The 18865-nt window shown below is 46.4% G+C and overlaps 1 protein-coding gene across 2 annotated transcripts in view; it reads left to right on the top strand.

Annotated features, from left to right (window-relative positions):
• GFRA1 (GDNF family receptor alpha 1) overlaps window positions 1-17891 on the top strand; it is a 216362-nt gene extending 198471 nt beyond the window's left edge. For both annotated transcript variants that reach the window (XM_044240597.1, XM_044240596.1), the window contains 2 exons: window positions 9132-9185; window positions 10320-17891. In XM_044240597.1, coding sequence (XP_044096532.1) covers window positions 9132-9185; window positions 10320-10475 — 210 coding nt within the window. In that variant the 3' untranslated portion in view covers window positions 10476-17891. The remainder of the gene's footprint in view (window positions 1-9131; window positions 9186-10319) is intronic.
• The last annotated feature ends 974 nt before the right edge of the window (window positions 17892-18865 follow it).

Below are 18865 nucleotides of genomic sequence, written 5' to 3'. Positions count from 1 at the left end.
CAGGCGTGACCCCGGCTTCTTACTGCCTCCAAGAAGGTGGGCACCTTCTTGGCTGTCTGCAGGATAACCAGAACTACTCCCATGGGTTGGTCCGGGGGTGATGGGAGATAATGTGCGCCATGTCTGGCACAGAGTCCGCTGGCATGGGTTTGGGAGTCGAGGGGACTGAGGTCAAACAGATGCAGCTCACTCTGCTCAGGAAGTCCTGGAGCGGTGGGGAGTGTTCAGGGAGGCACCCATGAGGTCAGTTATAGGAGGGGACTGTCATGAACAGGAGCTGGTCACAGTTCTCACGGTGAGTCTGCTCCGTTTCCCTCAGTTATCTGTGTTTTCTCCATCTACTAAAAGCATGCTTTTCTTTAAAGTTTTTTAAGGTTGGCTTTTCACCTGGTTTTTCACAGCACACAGGGTGCTCCCTCTTCTGAAGAGGAGGTGAACAAAAGCCCAGGGTCGAGTCCGTCGGCAGACCACAGCATTTTATATGAACCCTTAGTTACCCCCATAAGTCACGGAACCATTACGGGGCCACACTCAGCTGCACGTAAATGCACGGGAGAATGAGAGACTTAATAAATATTATCTGATGGCGGTGAGGATGCGTGTCTGACGAGACAGGCTTCATGCACTTCTCATCAGAAGCCACAGTGAATCTTTTCTGTTGCTCTCACGCATTTGCATTTCCGACTGCACTTTTGAGAAAACGGATGTTTCATTTTGGGGCCATCCCCTGAGCCGCCTTTCCACCCTACTCACTGAATGTTTGCTCTGCAAAACAGCCCCTGGGCCCCACGCCCAAATGTCTTTCACACACTGTTTGGTATAATCTCACTGTTAATAGGGCATCATTTTCTAAAACACAGGTCATAATTGGTTCTTGTCTGGATACATTACAAATCAAACAAGTTAACCATGAAGGAAAACACGGTTCTCTGGTGTAGTTTGCAGCCTGTGTTTGCTCCAGCTTAGGGAAAAGGGACACAGCCGCAGGACGGTCCCGGGAAGTCTGGAAGGGAGAGAGGCCCGCTCGAGTGCCATGTTAGGGCTTCCTGCTGCAGACAGTGTCGGCACCGTCGTGCCATTAGTGTTGAATTACAAGTGCGCAGCTGTAGGCATCCTTTTTATGGCGTGCTGGAGACTGATGACCAAGCCCGGGGGACTGCTTAGCTAATGGAGGACTGTTGATATATCTTACTGGACTGTATCTCTTTCATTGCATTCATTTTTAAATCCAAGGGCTCACAGAAGATCATGAGCCCGTTCTAGTCAATATTGTTTCACCAGCCAAATTAGCTTGAGCTTTTGCATTTCTCCAGTCCCTGCTCTGGCCCAAGAATACCCCTAAAGAACACAGAGAGGCCAGGCAAGCCTCCACATCACCCTGAACAACTCCCAGAACAACTCTGGGAGGTAAGAAGGAGGGCAGGGATTATTATCATTAAAACTGACGGTTGAAGAGCCAAGAACAGGACCTTCCTAGCCTGTGTTCCATTTATCATCTTTTATCAATCAAGCTGGTACCAGGAATAAATTCTAAACCACAGTAGAAGCTTTCATAATGGACCCTCATGTAACCAACTTATCACAGAAGACAGCCTCTCCGTTCTCTTGTAAATATCTAATGCCCAAGGCCGACTGCATGCCCCAAGCTTGTGCCTCTGTTCTCCTGTTCACCTCTGCCCTTGGTCTCTCCAGTTGAGAGACGGGGTTAAAAGGGTCAGGCACGTTTGTTCTCAAACCTTTTTTATGCTCTTATGGTTGGTGTTTTGCTTGCAAATTTTAATCAGTATTATATGAAGGATTGAAATAAGAGCACAAAAGAAAGCATAGTTGTTTCAATGAAAACTAAGTTGAACACATTGAGAAAGCCAAATTCCTTTAAAAAATGTCTTCGGATCAGGTGTGGGTGGGGCAAAATCATAAAAGACTGAGAAAAATTATAAAATGGTAAAAAAAAAATCTGCTCTGAGATTCCTCTGTAGGTATCAAACAAAATGTCTCCTGTTTTAAAGAAAGTAAACCTGGAAATTATAGACCATGAACTAATTATAGAGGTAGATTCTGCAGAACATAAGCCAGGGAACGCCAATCAGGAAACTCTTCCTTTAAAAAACTTTTTTTTAAAGATTTATTTGTCAAATTATTTGAGAGAGAGAGAGAGTGCTTATGAGCAGGAAGGACAAAGGAGAGAAGGAGAGAGACTCTCAAGCAGACTCCTTACTGAGTGTAGAGCCCGACGCAGGGCTCAGTGTCAGGACCCTGAGATCATAACCTGAGCCAATGTTGGACATCGAACCAACTGACCCACACAGGTGCCTGAAAACACTTTTTTAAAGAAGGTGGCCTTGGTCCTGTATCCCCAAATCAATAAATGCCTGATGTTCAGATTTGACATAAGAATATTTGATTTAACACATACAATGAACTATTATTATTCAGCCTTAATAAACAAGGAAATCCTGCCGTATGCAACAACCCTGCCATATTCAACAGGGGTAAATCTGAAGGATGTTATACTAAGTGAAATAAGCCAGTCACAGAAGGGCAAATACTGCACGATTCTACGTACATCAGATCTCTAATGTCCAACTCATAGAAGCCAAGAATGGGATTGTGGTTGCCAGAGGCTGGGGGAGGGGCAACAGGAAGTGGTTGTTCAGCGGGTGTAGAGTTTCAGTGATGCAAGATGGGCAGCATTGGGCCTATAGTCAGCAAGACCGTATTGTGTACTTCAAATTTCGTTAAGAGTAGATCTCTCATTCAGTGTTCTTATTCCACGCTTTAGTTTAAAAAAAAAAAAAAAAAAGCAACTTTGAAATAAAAATTTGAGACAAACGTGTCATTTTTGAGTAATTTAATGATTTTGCCCTTTAACTTCATTTATCAAGTGACAGATACTCTGCGGGTGCCGTCCCCAGACCAGTCAGGTGAGAGGGTTTCTGCTCTAGGCTTGGTCCTAAGCTCAAGTGCACAGTTAATCTTGGGATACTCCGTGGGTGCCGGGAATCCAAGACCTCCATGGGTGTGACTCAAGAACAGGAATCCACTTCTCTTTCAATGCTGCGCACCCCCCCCCCCCCCGCAATCTGGCCTCAGTTCAGTTCACTGCACTGACTTTGGAGGCCTTGTCTAAACAGCTCAACCAGGATCGGAGCCTGCACTTTTTCTGGGGAAGGCCTGACTTCAGGCCTCCAAGCCTTTCCCTGCCCCTGTCTTACAACCAGGCTCAACCTTCCCAGAGCATACCAGACTAAGGAAACTTGGCACCCAGGGGGCCTTCCCAAACCCATGCTGAGGGAAATATCTTTATAAGGCCTTCTTAGAGCTTTGTGTAATGGAAGTCTTCTGGCTGAAGTTCAGTTCCGACATGCTGTCTTGCCGAGAGAGTAGAAAAGCAGCCCCTTCCTCGGAAGGACACTCGCCCCACCACACCCTTGCCGTCCTCATAGCCCCTCGGCCTCTCCCCAATCTATGCCAGGGTCCAGGGAGCTGGCAGAGAGCAGCCTGGCAGAAATGGACCCCTTCCCTGCTGAGCACGGGTGCAAGAAGACACACATCCAAGCCCAGGGGCTCAGAACAAGGCTTATTTATGTGTCCACTTGTCTTACGCAGCTGACTTTACTGCACATTATTCAGACCAGTGGTTGCAAGTGGTTGTTAACAAGTTTGTAGGAAAAGCAGATCCGTAGGAAGGTGAGTTTCAAAACAGACCATGGCAGGGGCTTTGGAAAGGCCGGCCAGCGGCTTGTGATTAGACCAGTGGTAAAATCTCCCAGGATCGCCCACATCCAACAGGCAAAATCCAAAAAGCTGAAAAGAGCATACCACAACAGAGCCCTGGACAGACCACAGCTCGGATTCACGAGGCAGTTGCTTTTTTCTGTCTTTTTATTTTTGTGTAGAAATTAATTTGGACGAAAATGTGTCAAGGTCACAATAGAATTGCTGTGCGGTGAGTACTGCCCATGAAAGTCTGTAGTCAGGGGAGTCTGTCTTTCTAAAATGCAATGTAAAAATGCAGGTTCCTCTGCTCAGGTTACCTTCCTTCCTGTGTCTTGTCCTGCCCGAAAATGTAAGATGTGTAGATTGAAGCTGGGGAAGGGCTGTTTCAGGAAGAACTCTCGCAGCGGTTTCCCCTCACAAAGGTCCAATTTGTGCTGCAGAAGAGACCCGTACGCTAATAAACTAGGTATTGACAAGCGTGATAGATGCAGCTCAGTACTTAGTGAGTGCTGGAGAGCGAAGTTGATTGCATTTTACAGTCTGTGTATTTCTCTGTTTATTGCTTGTATTCTGTCATTAAGCAAACAGGTTCCTAATATAGCAAATCTCTCTAATCAGTAAAGCAAGGGAGAAAAGATCCAGAAACATCATTAATTATGACCATTTGGCTGCAGCCTGGACAGTCTGTTGCTATTGGATTGGGTAACTTCCTCTGGTTTTATTTTTGGGAGATAGAGCAGAAACGGGCTCCCCTTATGCGTGGAGCAGAATGGAGAAATGGTCCGTGCCCTGCTGGCTGACAGCTGCCTGAAAGCCCGAGATGAAGCCCTGACTTCTCTGCAGAAACTGAGTCCTGGGGCAGCAAAGGCCAGGAGCCTGCTGTGGGCAGAGCTCCTGTGACTGTGTGGTGGCCTGGGGCAGGGGGCGGGTACTGGATGGAGGCCTCCAGGTGAGGGGTGTGTCTGTGCCTTCTGAACAGGAAGCCTCCTGGCACCAGGGCTGACTTTCCAAATGCTAATCACTGGGGTAAAAAGCAGGAGCATCATCAGTCTGACTCCAGGTAACAGAGGTTAACAGCATCTAATGCATTTATTAACCCTCTGGTGCCAGGGACTGGCAAGGTCTGGCCCTACAATTATAATGCGGTGGAAATTCTATTACCCGACAACGTGCCTGGACTAGCAGATCACCTCCAGGGACAGTTTTACAACACTGCTGGAGGGACAGGTCTTAGGAGGGGCCTGAATACAAGTTCTCCAGTTTTCCAAAATGACAGCAAGGCTGCTCAGCTGGAAACGGGCTTCACCAGTCCCTTTCATCTCCCCATCCTTGAGTTGAAAGCCTTGTGGTCCCGTGGTTTGCTGGTGACGTTTCCCCTCCATTCGGAGTCAGGTGGTTTCCCCAGTAACCACAGGACTATGAATTAGCCGCTAGGAAACACTCTTTCCTCAAAGAGATTAAAGGATTCATTTTTCAACACGTCATTCCAGTGGTTAAAATGGACTTTTGGAGAATGAAATGCACTGTCTTCTTTATCTTCTTTATCCTTCTTTATCCTTCTCTCTCTCTCATTCTCTCCTTTTTGTTTGTTTGTTTGTTTGTTTGTTTGTTTTAGGAGAGGTCATATTTTAAAGCCACACTGTAAGGTTTGGTGTCTAGATAGGTCCGGGCTGGCCACGCTCTGTGCTGGGTCCCTGTGACCCCCGTTAATGAGCCAGACAGCTGGGCCCACAGACAGGACCTTGGGCTGGCTCTCCCATTACTCCACGCTTTGTTTTCTGGGGCGAGAGCTCAGCAGTAAGAAGTGAACTTCTAGTCTCTTACAAGGTCTCAGAAGGTTTTTTAACTATTTTCTTTTAACTTTCCTGGAACCATCCCCATTTTTAATCACCTGTGAGATGATGTTTCAAGCGTGTAAGTACATTTCACAGTAGTCAAAGGCGGGGCCCCCTTGTAATTCTGTTTGCATTTATCCTACCTGATTAGCAAGTCAGCGATAGCTTGATGATGTGGCCGAAAATGCTCGGGATAAAAGCCCTTCAAATGTGGAAATAACAGGTTGCTCAGGCTTCTGAGATGAGCTCTAAGAGCCAGATTTCCTTAGTGGACTCTGAATCTGCATAGGACGTTTCTGACCCTCAGCGTTACCGGAGGGATTCCAACTGCATACAGGACTCACAAGCATGCGACCTAAACTCCCAGGCTCTGCCCCTCCATGTGCAGCTGACAAACCTGTAGAGGCCCTAGACGCCCAGTGTGGCCGCGCTCCTCCTGTACCCAGTGCTAGCCAGTCTCAGCAGCAGACCCACGGTCCTCGTCTCCTCATACGCACTGCAGGTTTGCTAGGGGGAAATCTCCTGTCTGTCCAGTCTTGTGATTCTGTTACCCAGAAGCCACCTGCTATTCCCATAACTGGTAACATTTGCCCGTCACCTTCTCATCAGACTGCCAGACCTCACCGTGGTCTTTTCAGAGTTCAGGTGGGATTCCAGGGCTTTCCACTCTGCCTCCATGGTACTGGGAGTTTCTACCCACGCCTTGCACTGGAACGCTGCGTTAACACACTGTGTAAGCAGGGCATTTAAAGGCCAGTGTGCATGCAAAGCTGAGCCTCTAGAGTGCTAAGGGCTTTGGTGGTTTGGGAAGGTGCTTAGCAGGAGAGGAAGCATTTTCTCAGAGCGTCTGTAGGGCCCTGGTGCACATTATTACCTTTGCTCTCTGCAGGTTATCCAGTTATGCCAACAAGAATGGTCCTCCAGGTAAGACGAGCTTAGAGATGCTGCCTCTAGTTTTAGTGAAGCCGATGGGGCTACAGTGAGACAAGACCTGGGGCTGACCATATCCTGTAGTTAGATACCAAGATGCCTGCCTTGCGGGGTAAAGAGCTCAGAGACGTCCCAGACCTGGAGCTGGTTTAAATGTATTTACCTGGGTGATGGAGCAGTAATCCCCGCTCTTTCCGGGTGGAAGGCGAGAGCCTGAATGCCTGTAAAGCACTAAACAGGGTGAACCCTCGGTGACCAGTGAGGGTCAGAAATCTACCTCTGCAGATCTAGAGTGCACTTCAGACAATCTGTCAAGACAGGAGACTTCTTATCCATTGGTAGATTTATAATTTATAATTTTTTAATATTGATGGGTATTGAACAAGTATTCAGCACATTCCTAAGGTGACTGAGTATAGCTGGTGAATATTCTCGGATTGTGTACTTAGTGAGTAAAAACCTACATACTGGTGCTATCATACAGAACAAAGTAGGAAAGAGGCTTCCCCGACCCTTAGAACTCAGAGGCCTGTGGTTTACAACATGGAGGCATAGTTTAGCTGTGATCACAAGCACAGAAACAACTTGAAGGCATAATGTTTCTCAGACTAGAAGTCTGGCTGCTTTCTCTGCACATTTTAGTGAGCTTCTTCGTTATGCAAAGGCCCACAGCAAGGGTTTGTGTCTTTTTTGTAGATTATGGCCTAGCAAAGGAAAAGAGAATGGGATGTTTTAAGGCCATTTTGGTATCTGGGCACAATTCCAATCTTGAACAGAAATAAAACATGTAAAGTTCTGTACATTATTCTCTGCAGGTAACAATGCAAGGGACCAGATTTGCTATTACTATAGATTAAAAGGAGGCTTTTGGGAAAAGACTCCTCTTCCCATTCCTCCTTTGATCCTCTTACACATAACATTTTGTGACCTTTGAACAGCCTGAGGATGCTTCACATTGTCTTACTCTCAATGCCTTTTTAAAGGTTTCTATTTCATATTCACAGTTGGCATATGCAAATATAGGTAAAGATTATGATGCCTCCCAAGTAGCGTTATGGTCAGTAAATTACTCCTTGGGTGAACATGCCATCCGCAGCCTAGCGTGTCTCCAATGAGTTCCAGAAGTCTTCCTGTGACCGGCAGCCGTTCACATGGAGCGAGGTGCCCAGACACTCCTTAGGGTGTGATGCTTGACCAGCATCATCCTGTTGGCACCAAAGACATCTGTCTTTGGTGCCAACAGACTCCTGTTTTGGGAGAAGGGATGGGGCTGGGGGCTCTTCATGTAGATTTGGGGGCAGGTAGAGCATGAAGAACCAAGCGTGCCAAGATTGCCTGGGAGAAATACTGTAATGGAGGGAAGAGCACATTTTCCTTTCGAGAGTTTCAGAGACCTGGTCTATATCCTGACTCTACCAGTAAATTGCACAGTAAATATGTGACCTTGGAGAAGTCACTCAACTTCACTGCACTCTGTTTTCCTTTACAAAACAAAAGGACGATATTGGGTCAGCAGTTCTTACTATAACTGTCTGAGTGATGGAAACTCTTCTTTAACTCTGGTAGAAGCTCAGTGGGGACTAGTTCCGGTGTGAGGAGTTGGGGAGCTCACAGCCTTCACAGCTCAGCCCCCTGCCACAGCCCTGGAAGCAATTTTATCATTACCGGGTCGGGACCCATAACACCCTGCACAGCTCCTCCAGGGGGATCTGTCTGTTAGATCCCTGCCCTGTGTTCAAACTCTCAAGCCATGAGTGGTTTACTCAACTAGAGATCAGCCCCATGAGCTCAGTGACTACATCCTTTGGCTCCCATCACCTGATGCCTAGCCCTGGAAAATAGCTCCGTGCTTGTTGACTGACGCAAAAATAAAACAAATGAACAAACAAGCTTCAGGAAGACCTCTCTCTATATGACTAACAAACGCCAATTTTTATTGTGGCATTTTTACCTCAAAGGCACATCCCCAGAATGAACATTCATAGGTATAAATGAGTTCTGAATGTGAATGACTTTAAAGTTTTGTCTTGGGGTGCCTGGTTGGCTCTATCAGTTAAGCGTCTGACTCTTGATTTTAGCTCAGGTCATGATTTCAAGGTCATGAGATCGAGTGCCATGTTGGGTTCTGTGCTGGGCATGGATCTCACTTAAAATCCTCTTTCTCCCTCTGCCTCTGTCCCTAGCCCATGCTCTCAACCCCCTCCCCTCTCTAAAAAAAACGATAGCAAAAACAAAACTTTGTTTTTAGTAACCTAGTCTTATGTGGCCCCTGCTAGCCACCAGCCACAGGTAGCTACTGAGCCTTTGAAATGGGGCAGGTCTGAAATAAGATGTACACTGTCAAACACACCAGATTTTGAAGACTTAGGATGAAAAAAAAAGTAAAGTATTTAATAACTTTTTATATTGATTACATGTTGAAAAGATCATATATTGGGTTAAATAAAATATGTCATCACAATTATTTTTACCTTTGGCTCTAATGTGGTTACTAGAAAATTTGAGATTATATATGGGCTCATAATTGTGGCTCATGTATTTCTATCAGTGGCCCTGCCCTAGACAACTGATTAGTGGATCATCAGTAACCATTATTCCTTATGAAATGTGAGTGACTTTATGTGTGTATGTGTTTATCTTTCCCAGGCCCAGAAGCTGAAATCCAATATGTCGGGCAGTACACACCTCTGTCTTTCTGATGTAAGTTATGCTCCTCTCTGGGTCTCCGTGCATTTCTAGACATAGAACATTGGGTCCGTGGTGAAGATGGAAAGGTTCAAGGACAATGAGGTTTCAGGTCTAGGAAAAAGATCTAAGGCACCCTCCATGTCCCTCTGCCCTTTGAACCAAGTGAGGTCTTTGGATCCCAGGGCACAAAGTTCCAACTACGGATGAGACCCAGGATCCTCATCCCGAGCTAGAGTCAGCACAAATACCATTGTTTCAATGCCAGAGACTGTGTGATCACAGTCTTGTAGAATCAGCCCTCACAGAGAAGACACTCAGAAACTCTTACTGTTTACCAGAGGTTTTCTGTCTACAGTTCCTTTGACCTCTGCAGCAACCCAGAGGTAGCTAGGGGAGACCACATTCCTCTTCCCATTGTACAGAGGAGATGAATGATGCTGTCAGGTGCCAGTCATTGCGGTGGGATGTGGCATTATGGGACTGAGTTGATGCTGTGGTGGGGACGGAGGCATCCGTCTTAGGGAAGGAGAGCTGTGCCAACTGGGAGTCCGAAAGCCAGGGTTCTGGTGTGGGCTGTCCCAATGATGTGAGGGGCAGGCGCCTTCATCTAGAAAATCTGGGGTTGAAAGGCAAATGGAGAGAGAAGTTATAGACGGCCCTGCCTATCTCAGTGCGATTTGTGGCCCATCTCCACGTGAACTGACACTTGCCTGTACCAGTTTTCTGAGATGGTTTTTCCTGCCCTTCCTCCGGGACGGGGAGGGACAGCGAGCTTCCTCCTCAGTCAGTACCAGGAGAAGCATTCCACGTTCCCCTAGCTACGGGGAGATCCAGAAGGTAGGAGTGAAGAAGACGCAAAGCTGTCCCACAAATGGCTTTCAGTAAAAGCCCTAGTGGAGGAGCAAGTAGCAAGCATTGGCCAGTTTATCATAAACTCTGTAAGTCCGTAGATCCAGTTCTCCACCAGATTCATGATTCTTTTCCGTCCGGGAATTGAAGTCTCCGTGGTCTTATCTTAGGTCAGCTTGGGTGAGTGCTACAGCTAGTTGGGAGTTGGAGGTGGGAGAGAGAAAGAGCGTGGCTAAAATCTACTGGGATGGGGGGAGTATATGCAGTGGGTGACAATGAAAATATTCTCTCTTACAGCGTGATTACGAAAAGAATGGTCTCGCTGGTCCTTCCAGCCACATAACCACAAAATCAATGGCTGCTCCTCCACGCTGCAGTCTGAGCCCACTGCTGGTTCCGGTGGTCACTACCCTGTCCACCTTATTGTCTTTATCTTTGGCAGAAACATCGTAGCTGCATTTGAACAACAATATGGACATGTAAAAAGACAAAAACCAAGCTATCTGTTTCCTGTCCTCTTGTGTATCTGAAATTCCAGTTTTAGGAGCCCAGTTGAGATACTGAGAAAACAGTTTCATCCAACTGGAACTTTATCTTTTGCTTCTTCTTCTTCTTTTGTTTTTCTTTTGCTTTTTTGTTTTTGTTTTTGTTTTTTTGTTTTTAAGAAATCTTCTTGTGATCCTTAGGGCTTCTGTGGGCTACCCAATACAGTGCTACATTCCATACTGAAAAGGCTTTGGGGCCTGCTGTGTTGTCGAGGGGCAGTGCGTGAATTTGGCTATAAAACCAACTGGGCCCATGTTCAACGTGATGATGATGATGGGGATGATTTTAACAATTTAATTCTGACCTTTCCTAGCAAGAGAAGGACTTAGTATTTCTAAAAAATCTTCCGTATCTCCTATAATGGCTTTGGTTTCTGATGACATCACTTTAGCCTACCACGGGTGGATGCAAGCTTACTTTGTCACAAAGCAAAGATTCTCATCCAGAGGATCTTGATGGACTTCGTGCAAACAAGCTTGCTCCAGTGTTCCCCTTTCTATATGTACTGGCATTTTCCACACTGTTTGCGTACTGTGAAGAGTTTTACACTCTCCTACCAAACAAAAGACACCTGTCTCATCCAGATGTAGTGTCTGTCTTCTAGTCAGAATAGAGGGGTGAGTGTGAGTGAAACTTCACAGTACCTTGATCACTGAAAGACCTAAGCCTTACCTGAGGGAGAAGCCCTTTCACTAACAAGAGTCAAATATAGCTGACATGTCATTCTAATACTCTTTACATGTATGAGGTTATATGTAGAAAAAAATTTTACTACTAAATGATTTCAACTATTGGCTTTCTATATTTTGGAAGTAATGATATTGTCTTCATTTTTTTACTGATGATTTAATACAAAATACATGGAGCTCGTTTTCCTCTCCTAAATAGTGTTAGCTCCAATATTAACTTCACGAAGACAGCTTTTCAGAAGCAGACCCTGAGGAGCCTCGTGCTTTAGCAGAAAGCTCTGCATCACGTAACTGTGGACAGGCAGGAGGAAACAGAGCAGCCAAGTGTTGTCTTTTGTCATTTTTTGAAACACAAGCTTGCATACCTGTGAGGAAACTGGCGGCCCCTTGTAGATGCGCTGCAGCGGCCGACGGCATGCGTGCCGGTTGACATAATCCAGGACCTCAGCTTCCATGTTACTTGCCACAGGCCGGTTTGACTGGGCTGGGGGACAGGAACGTGCCACCCTCTCTTCTGAAGCTGATCCATGCCGGGGTACACAGTTGTTTTCCTAAGGGTTGTACTCAGCGGTGATGACCTGCCCACTGTTTAGAGGGATTTAGTCCGAAGGTCATCAGGAATCAACTCGCGTCTTGTTATGTGTCCTCCATGACAGCTGGGGACTGACCATGTGGAAAGAAAGGCTTGTGGATCAAGAAGACCAACAATAGGTGTGTAGAGATGAGTTGGCCGGCAAAAGATACGCGGACCAGAACAGGATTCTGGAAACAAGGCGTGTGGCTTTTTCTCCGCACATCACTTCCATCATTCTCCATCCTTAAACAAGTAGACCTTGAAGTGTGCTTTTGAAGTCTGGTTGATGGTGACATTCAGAATCTACAGTGATCGAGCGCTAGGAGCCATGCTTCTCCAACACTGAATAGATAAGAGGAGTATCCACCCAACTGGAGTGCTGGGAGCATTACTTCTCCCCACATCAGTAGAGGGGCTGGAGGAGGAACCCAAGGTGCACAGTTCATACTGATCCCCTTTGCCCGCTGATGTTTGCCTTGTAAGAATTAATCAAATCACTGGGGTGGGAAATCTATTCAATCCAAGATAAAGGCATAGTCTTTTAGCTCTGTTGGTGTTTGAAGTACATTTATATCCAAATGTTAATAAACATAAATGTATAATACTAAGTTCCGTGTTTTTTCAGTTCAAAATGTTTCCAAGGAAAATTCATCAAACAGATTTGATTAGTGAAAGGTTTCATGAAGACTCTTTCTTTGAATAAACAACGTTAAATGTGTCGGAACATTTGGAATTCCGGTCCTCTATGAAAGCCTATCTCTTACAGAGCATATTTTGTTTTAATTAAGGTATCTCTGTGTATCTACACTAGACTAATTGCATATGGGTCTGATTCTATGTGATCTACTGTAGAAAGCTATTGATTCCTTCTGCGGTAAGCAGCGGTTGTAATTAGCTTCAGATGACCGGAGAGGAAATAGGAGTTATCAGAGCTAACAAGGGTGGCCTTCAGTGATGAACACGGGGATGTGCAACCCATAAATTAAATTTGGGAAAGCCTCATCGATCACCAACAAAGATCTCATTTTTCTTCTCAGAAAGAAGCATATTAGAGTTACCAAATTCTAAATTTGAAAATAAATTGCTGATGAAATAAACAGGGAGAAAGGTTGTTCGATGACAACCCATTAGAGAGATTCTTACAAATTCATGCCAAGCGGGTGTTTCTGCCATTCAGCGTGATTCCCAGTTTAACACAGTGGACCCGAAACACCATCATCGCTTGCCATGGGACTAAAGCGGGCAAGTGACTTAAATCTTTGACTTCCTTGTGCAGCAATACTCAATACTGACATTAAAAAGCATTACTTCCTGTCCCTCAGTCCCTGCATTTGGGATATCACCAGATATGTAAGGGCATCTTTCTGCAGAAAGCATCTCATTGTAGCTGATTTTGACAACACAGAAACAGTAGGTCCTAGTAGGTCTTAGGTCCATGTAGACTATGGTCAAGACTTGACCATAGGTCAAGTCTAGCCATGCCCTGCTGCTTATTGAGAGAATGAAAAAAAAAGGGCACTACTGCCAAACTGATTGGAAGCACATTCATTCTAAGTTGGCGTTGAGCATCTTTAACCAATATCTATTTGAATATCTTTTGAATAGAGCACATGAAGGAAGAAGTGCACAATACAGAGAAGGATTCAGAATGCCCCTTCCATGTTTATTTTCCCATATCAGAATTTTTTCAAGCCCCTAGAGTATGAGTTAAGAATTACACAGATTATTTTTATTAAGTATAGTGAACTGTATCCAGACTCTAAGAGGAGTGTGGTTTTCATTAAAAAAAATATGTATTTAATAATTCTTTATCTTATAGTAAAATATGTCTTGGAAGCAATCTTCAAGTTAATCAAATATGGGACAGGGTTTCTCCAGAGCTGCTGTGGCCTTGAATTTGGTCTCTGTGAAGACTGCTGGTATCGTCCATATGCTCCGAGGATGGGTCCTCTACAATGGCATCCTGTCGCCCATTTGTCCCTTTGTACTCCATCTAAAGTTGACACTCCCAAACACTCCATCTGCTGAACTGGGAAGGGAGGAGAGGGGAAGCATTTCTGAGTCAGTGTTAAGTGCTTATTGGGAAAAGAGATCTGAAAGCAGTGGGAGTTTGTATAATTAGCAAATTCTTTTCTTAGAATCTAGCAAAAATGTTTTTCTGTTGTTACTATTTACAAAACAGTGGCCTTGGAGGAGCTATTGTTTGGAAAATAAGTTTTCATTCATGCAGTCCGACATGCGTGACTTATTTGAGTCAATAAACTGTAGACCAGAAAAGGGCTGCTTAAATGCATTCGCATTTTCTATTTCCCTTTCAACGCTGTTCTTGATCTCCTGGAGTCATATCCCTGTGATTTTTGTTGCTTCTGTTCTTTGATTAAGCAAATGAGACTATGGGGGACCAACATTTTTGAGAAGGACCAAAAAGCAATGGCAACAGATGGGCGTGAGTTACCAAGGGGCTGGGAACAGGGAGGACAGAAGGACCCATCTGCCCTCAACTCAGGAAGTTGGGAGAGATGAAGAGCAAAAATCAAGGCACGGCAGGAGGCCAGGCGCCATGGGTTTAAGTGTCCTGCAGTCCCCTGGTGTTCCTTTCTGATCCAAATAGGAGCTTCGTCCTCACAAGAATAGCGGAGTCCCTTGAATTAGACAGCCGTGTCTTGGTAAGCAAGCCGGAGCTGGTATCTGGACAACATGGGAAGTCATTTCCTTTTAGAAATTCTAAAACTGTAGAACAACTGAGGATTCATTCAGAAACCCTTAGCAGCTATGTTTTCCTCTCATCCCTAAGAGAGGCATCTCATGTACGTATCTGACACTTCCTGACTCTGACCCAACTCTTCTTCTCGAGTGACCATTTGTTCTGAGTCTCTTGTCTAGAATTCTCCTTGAGGACTCTACATCAGAACACGTTCTCCCGGCGGAGGCTTTCAGTCTGTGGTTTTGCCGCTGCCTCCCTCCTGGGCTGTGCCTGTCTGGGGGGCCATCTCATTTCACGAGGATGGGCCGACTCTGATCCCTTTCACGTCGATTATGGGGGCCCCAGTGCCCATTCCTGTTCTTTATCACTTAACAGTTTAACAGGGTCCCCTCCCGTCGATTTTTCATCCGAATCATTCTAAATGTAGTCCTGCCCAGATTCACTCTTCTTCTGCCAGATGCCCACTGTACACGGAACCCTGGCTTTTTGAAGACAGACAAGCCTCTCTCAGGAGTCAGGCAATCTGAGGGTGATGTTAATCCCCCAAGCAGGAAGCTCCTCCATCCAGCCCTCCCCTCTTCCGAGCTTCCTCTCCTTAGCCATGGGATGGTCTTCTCTGCTCATCCTCACCAGGCATCCCTTGGTTGTTCCCAGTGCTCTCTGATGTGCTCCTCCCTCCCCGCTCCTGGAGACAGCCTGGGGTGGTTCAGCGGGAAGCATCACCTGCGCTTCTGAGTGCTCTGAGATCCAGCCCAGACGGGTGGGGAGGCGCGCGAATCCTGTTTCAATAAACTGCCTGCAGAGAACCGCAGCCCGTTACCAGTCATTGAGGTCCTCACCCCCTGAGGTCTCCAGGCTCGTTCGACCAGCGCAGCTGCGACTTGGGCTGTCTGCCCCTGGCAGGTGCCAACATCAGCGTCTTGTCTCCCTGCCATCAGGAGTTTATTTTTGCTCCCGGGCAGCTGCCAAACCCAGCACCAGCGTCAATAAAAGGTTTTCTCGGATTTTCTTCTCTTCATCCCAGCCTGCGTTTTCTTACCATTCCCACTTCTGTTTCATAAAGAATACCAAGATTCTGGCCAGACACCATCAGCCTCTTCTTCCGTCTGAACATCTCTTCCTGGAGCTCCCCCCAGATTGCCCTGAGAGGAAGCACGCCTCACGGTAGGTACTTAAACAACGTTGGGTGAATGAAAACTTTGGGGGCATCGAAAGGCTTCATTCTGTAACACGGTAGCAAGAACTGGTCCGCCGGCCTTGTCTCGCCAGCGCTGAGCTCTTGGACACGACAGCAAAGGCTACTGAGGCAGACCTGGAAGGAAGTGTCGAACACAGTATTAGAATCAAAGCAGCTTTAAATCTGCTGACCGTGTTTTTTGCTGAGAGATGAAAAATGAGTGTTTGTCCCTAGGACGAGCTGAGCAGGACCAGCCAGTCCCAGAAAAGACAGGACCCCAAATGGGGCGAACTGATTTCATGGGAAATTAGCCCACGAGTCTGCTGATATTTCAATCTGCGTCAAGTGCAGGATGCTGGCTGGAAAGGTGGACCGCTCCACCAAGCCCGGACCAAGCCCGGTCCTGTGCCAGCATCCTGAGAAGCAAAGAGGTGGTCTTCAATCACGGCATCTATGGACCATCTGCTCTAGCACGGCGAACCCTCCTTCAGGACCGAACCTCCTCCACGAGTAACTTGAGAGGACAAGGCCGTCTGACAGCGGCCTGCGGAATCAACCATCTTTTCCAGATGGCAGAATCCTTCATTTTAACATCCTTCAGAGAATCTAAATTCTCACTGTAGGTCGTACAAGAAGTCGCCTTCCAGACTCGGTCCTTAAGAAGTCGCAAGCAACAGGCACAGCTCAAGCAACACGGAGAAGGGGGTCAGACTGCCACAGGGAACCAAGTGGGGTCACCCTTGGAGGCCTCAGAGGGCCGTGAGCATGGCCAGGTGGCCATATCCGGGGCACTGGCCCAGGTGTCAGGCACCAGCCGTGGTGCAGGTGGGAACAGGAGACGCGAGAGCTGCTCTAGCGCAGGAAAGCAGGCAGAGCAGTGCTGGTTCAAACAGCAGAACTTTGAAAGTACGCAAAGACCTTGAGTGGCAGCAAATATAACCCAGGTTACAAGACAAGAGTAAAGTAGGGTAAAGAATTGGAACACCCAGGCGATGCCGTGGGTAGAAGAAACGCACGGCTCTTTTGAGTGGCTAAAGGTCTGTCACCTGTCCCTGGGGCCCGGCAGCAGGACGTCTGACACTTACCCACCACCAAAGCTCCTTTTCTCTCTCCGTGTTACAACTTCCGCAGGGCTGCGGGATCCGCCATGGTCTTCCTGGTATGCAGAGTGTGCTTGATCTGGAATCTGCCTTTTTTATTTTTTAGCTTTAGCCAAAAGCATTTCTGAAATGTGGGAAAGAGAGAGAATGGGGAACTGGAGAACCCACTCACGATGGCCCTGCCTTATGTGGCTGCGATCTTCTCGTAATGAGACTTTTCTAGACTCAGAAATAGCTGTTTGTCCTCAGAGGGTTGAAGGAATGGTTTCAGAAGCCTGAAATCCAGGGCCTTCTATTTCTTCTAATTATCTCTCTTTTCTCTCTCTTTCTCCCCCAAGGGAGGAGGGGGGAATGCTTTTCACCACAGAGTTTTCTTTAAAGGGTTTTCTGTTCTCCTGTGCGCCATCCCTTAGATATTGAAATTATTTTCTCTTGTTTAATCCACCTCCCGTGGAGAAGCTGTGTGAGATTCGGGGTGTGGGCTTTCAAGTTTATTCTTTTAGATGGTGTTGCATTTTTACTCCTAACCACAGGGTATGTCTCAGCTTCTGTTCCTTCTGTTTCATGTAGGTTAGCCAGCCATGAGGATTTGGGTTTTTAGGATGGCTTTAGACTTCTGTCAAACACCCAGCCTCGTCAGAGCTGGGGTCAGGGCTGTAGTGAGCTTCACGGAAGCCTCCAGTTAGGATCGAGATGAGTGATTTCCCTCCTGGCCTCCACTTGCCATCGTGTGTTTCTTGAGTTTCCCACTCGTACCAAACAACACCTGTATCTCATTGCCGTGTGTCCCTGCTTTCCTGCAGCACCTGTGTGTTTTCCGGGGCCATCCCCACACGGCTCCCTCAGACCGCTGTCTGCAGCGTCCTTTGCCACAGACACCCATGGAACAACACCTACATAGAGAAGTACAAGTTTTGCTCTTTGGACTTTGGAAGTGGTTTTGTGATGTTTGGATTTTCTGTTAACATATTGCTCGAGCACTATAGAATGTACGTATGTAATCTGTTCAGGGGTCCTCCACCCCAGGATACCCTAATAAACATTGTTTTCTTTTTTTAAAAAAAACAAACAAAACAAAACTACAGTGGTAGTGTCTTTTTCTTTTACCTTAATTCATTGGAAAATGATCTTGAAGTCTGCCGATGCTTGGAGATCCCCAGTATCAAGATACGGGGGCTTTCTGACAGCAGAGGAGATAAGATGCTGGAGGACCGAATGTGGTTGATGCTTCTAGATACTTCTAGATGATTCTTTGTTTTGAAGGTAGGAAGGGATGGTCTGGCCTTGTCCGTTGTGGGATGTTTAACCACCCTGGCCCCATCCCACTAGACGACAGTAGCAATCACCCCCCAAGATGCTGTCAGCCCCCTGGGAGGGGACTCTCAATCAACCCCCTGATTGAGAGTCACTGGTTTAAACCCAACCGAATAGCTCCCATATGCATGCCTAAAGGAACCAGGGTCTGTGGAGGGCCACACCAGATACTGATTTCATGTCTTCAACATACAATTCTGTAATTAGAGGATAGGACTAGTGAATTCTTTAGATACGATCATAAATGTTGAATTATTTGTGTAAACTTAAAAATAGTATCTGGATAAAAAGTCTAAAGACAGAATAGGTCATTTTCCCAATTTCCAGGCTATAGCCCAGTGCCTGGCAAGGCAAAGTTACTTTACACCGCATGAGGCTGTGTTTGATACGTGGGCATTAGCATCAGGGTCCTGACTGCTCAAAATAGGACTCCCCGGGAGGTTGTAATCTCTGGCACCTTATCACTACCAGGCGTTTTACGGCAAAATGTTGGAGCACAAAACCCAGTAATTAACATCACCAGCGTTGTTCACTTCAGTCTACAACTTGGCAGTCCACGGCACAGCAAGAAGACCTGGCCTAGTCCAGGACAGAAGCCTGCATTTCACAGGCGGTTCTCTGTAGGACACAATTTTATGATTTTTTTTTCTTTTTAATTCAACTGGGCTTTCCTACTCCCTTGTCTCCTGGACCTATCTTCCAATGACCAAGTTTCGAATGATTTCTACTGGGCTCCATA

This window comes from Neovison vison, chromosome 2 (genome assembly GCF_020171115.1).
Source record: "Neovison vison isolate M4711 chromosome 2, ASM_NN_V1, whole genome shotgun sequence".
NCBI classification, from domain to species: domain Eukaryota; kingdom Metazoa; phylum Chordata; class Mammalia; order Carnivora; family Mustelidae; genus Neogale; species Neogale vison.
Note: the sequence above shows the minus strand (reverse complement) of the source record. Positions and strands in the feature narration are given on the sequence as shown.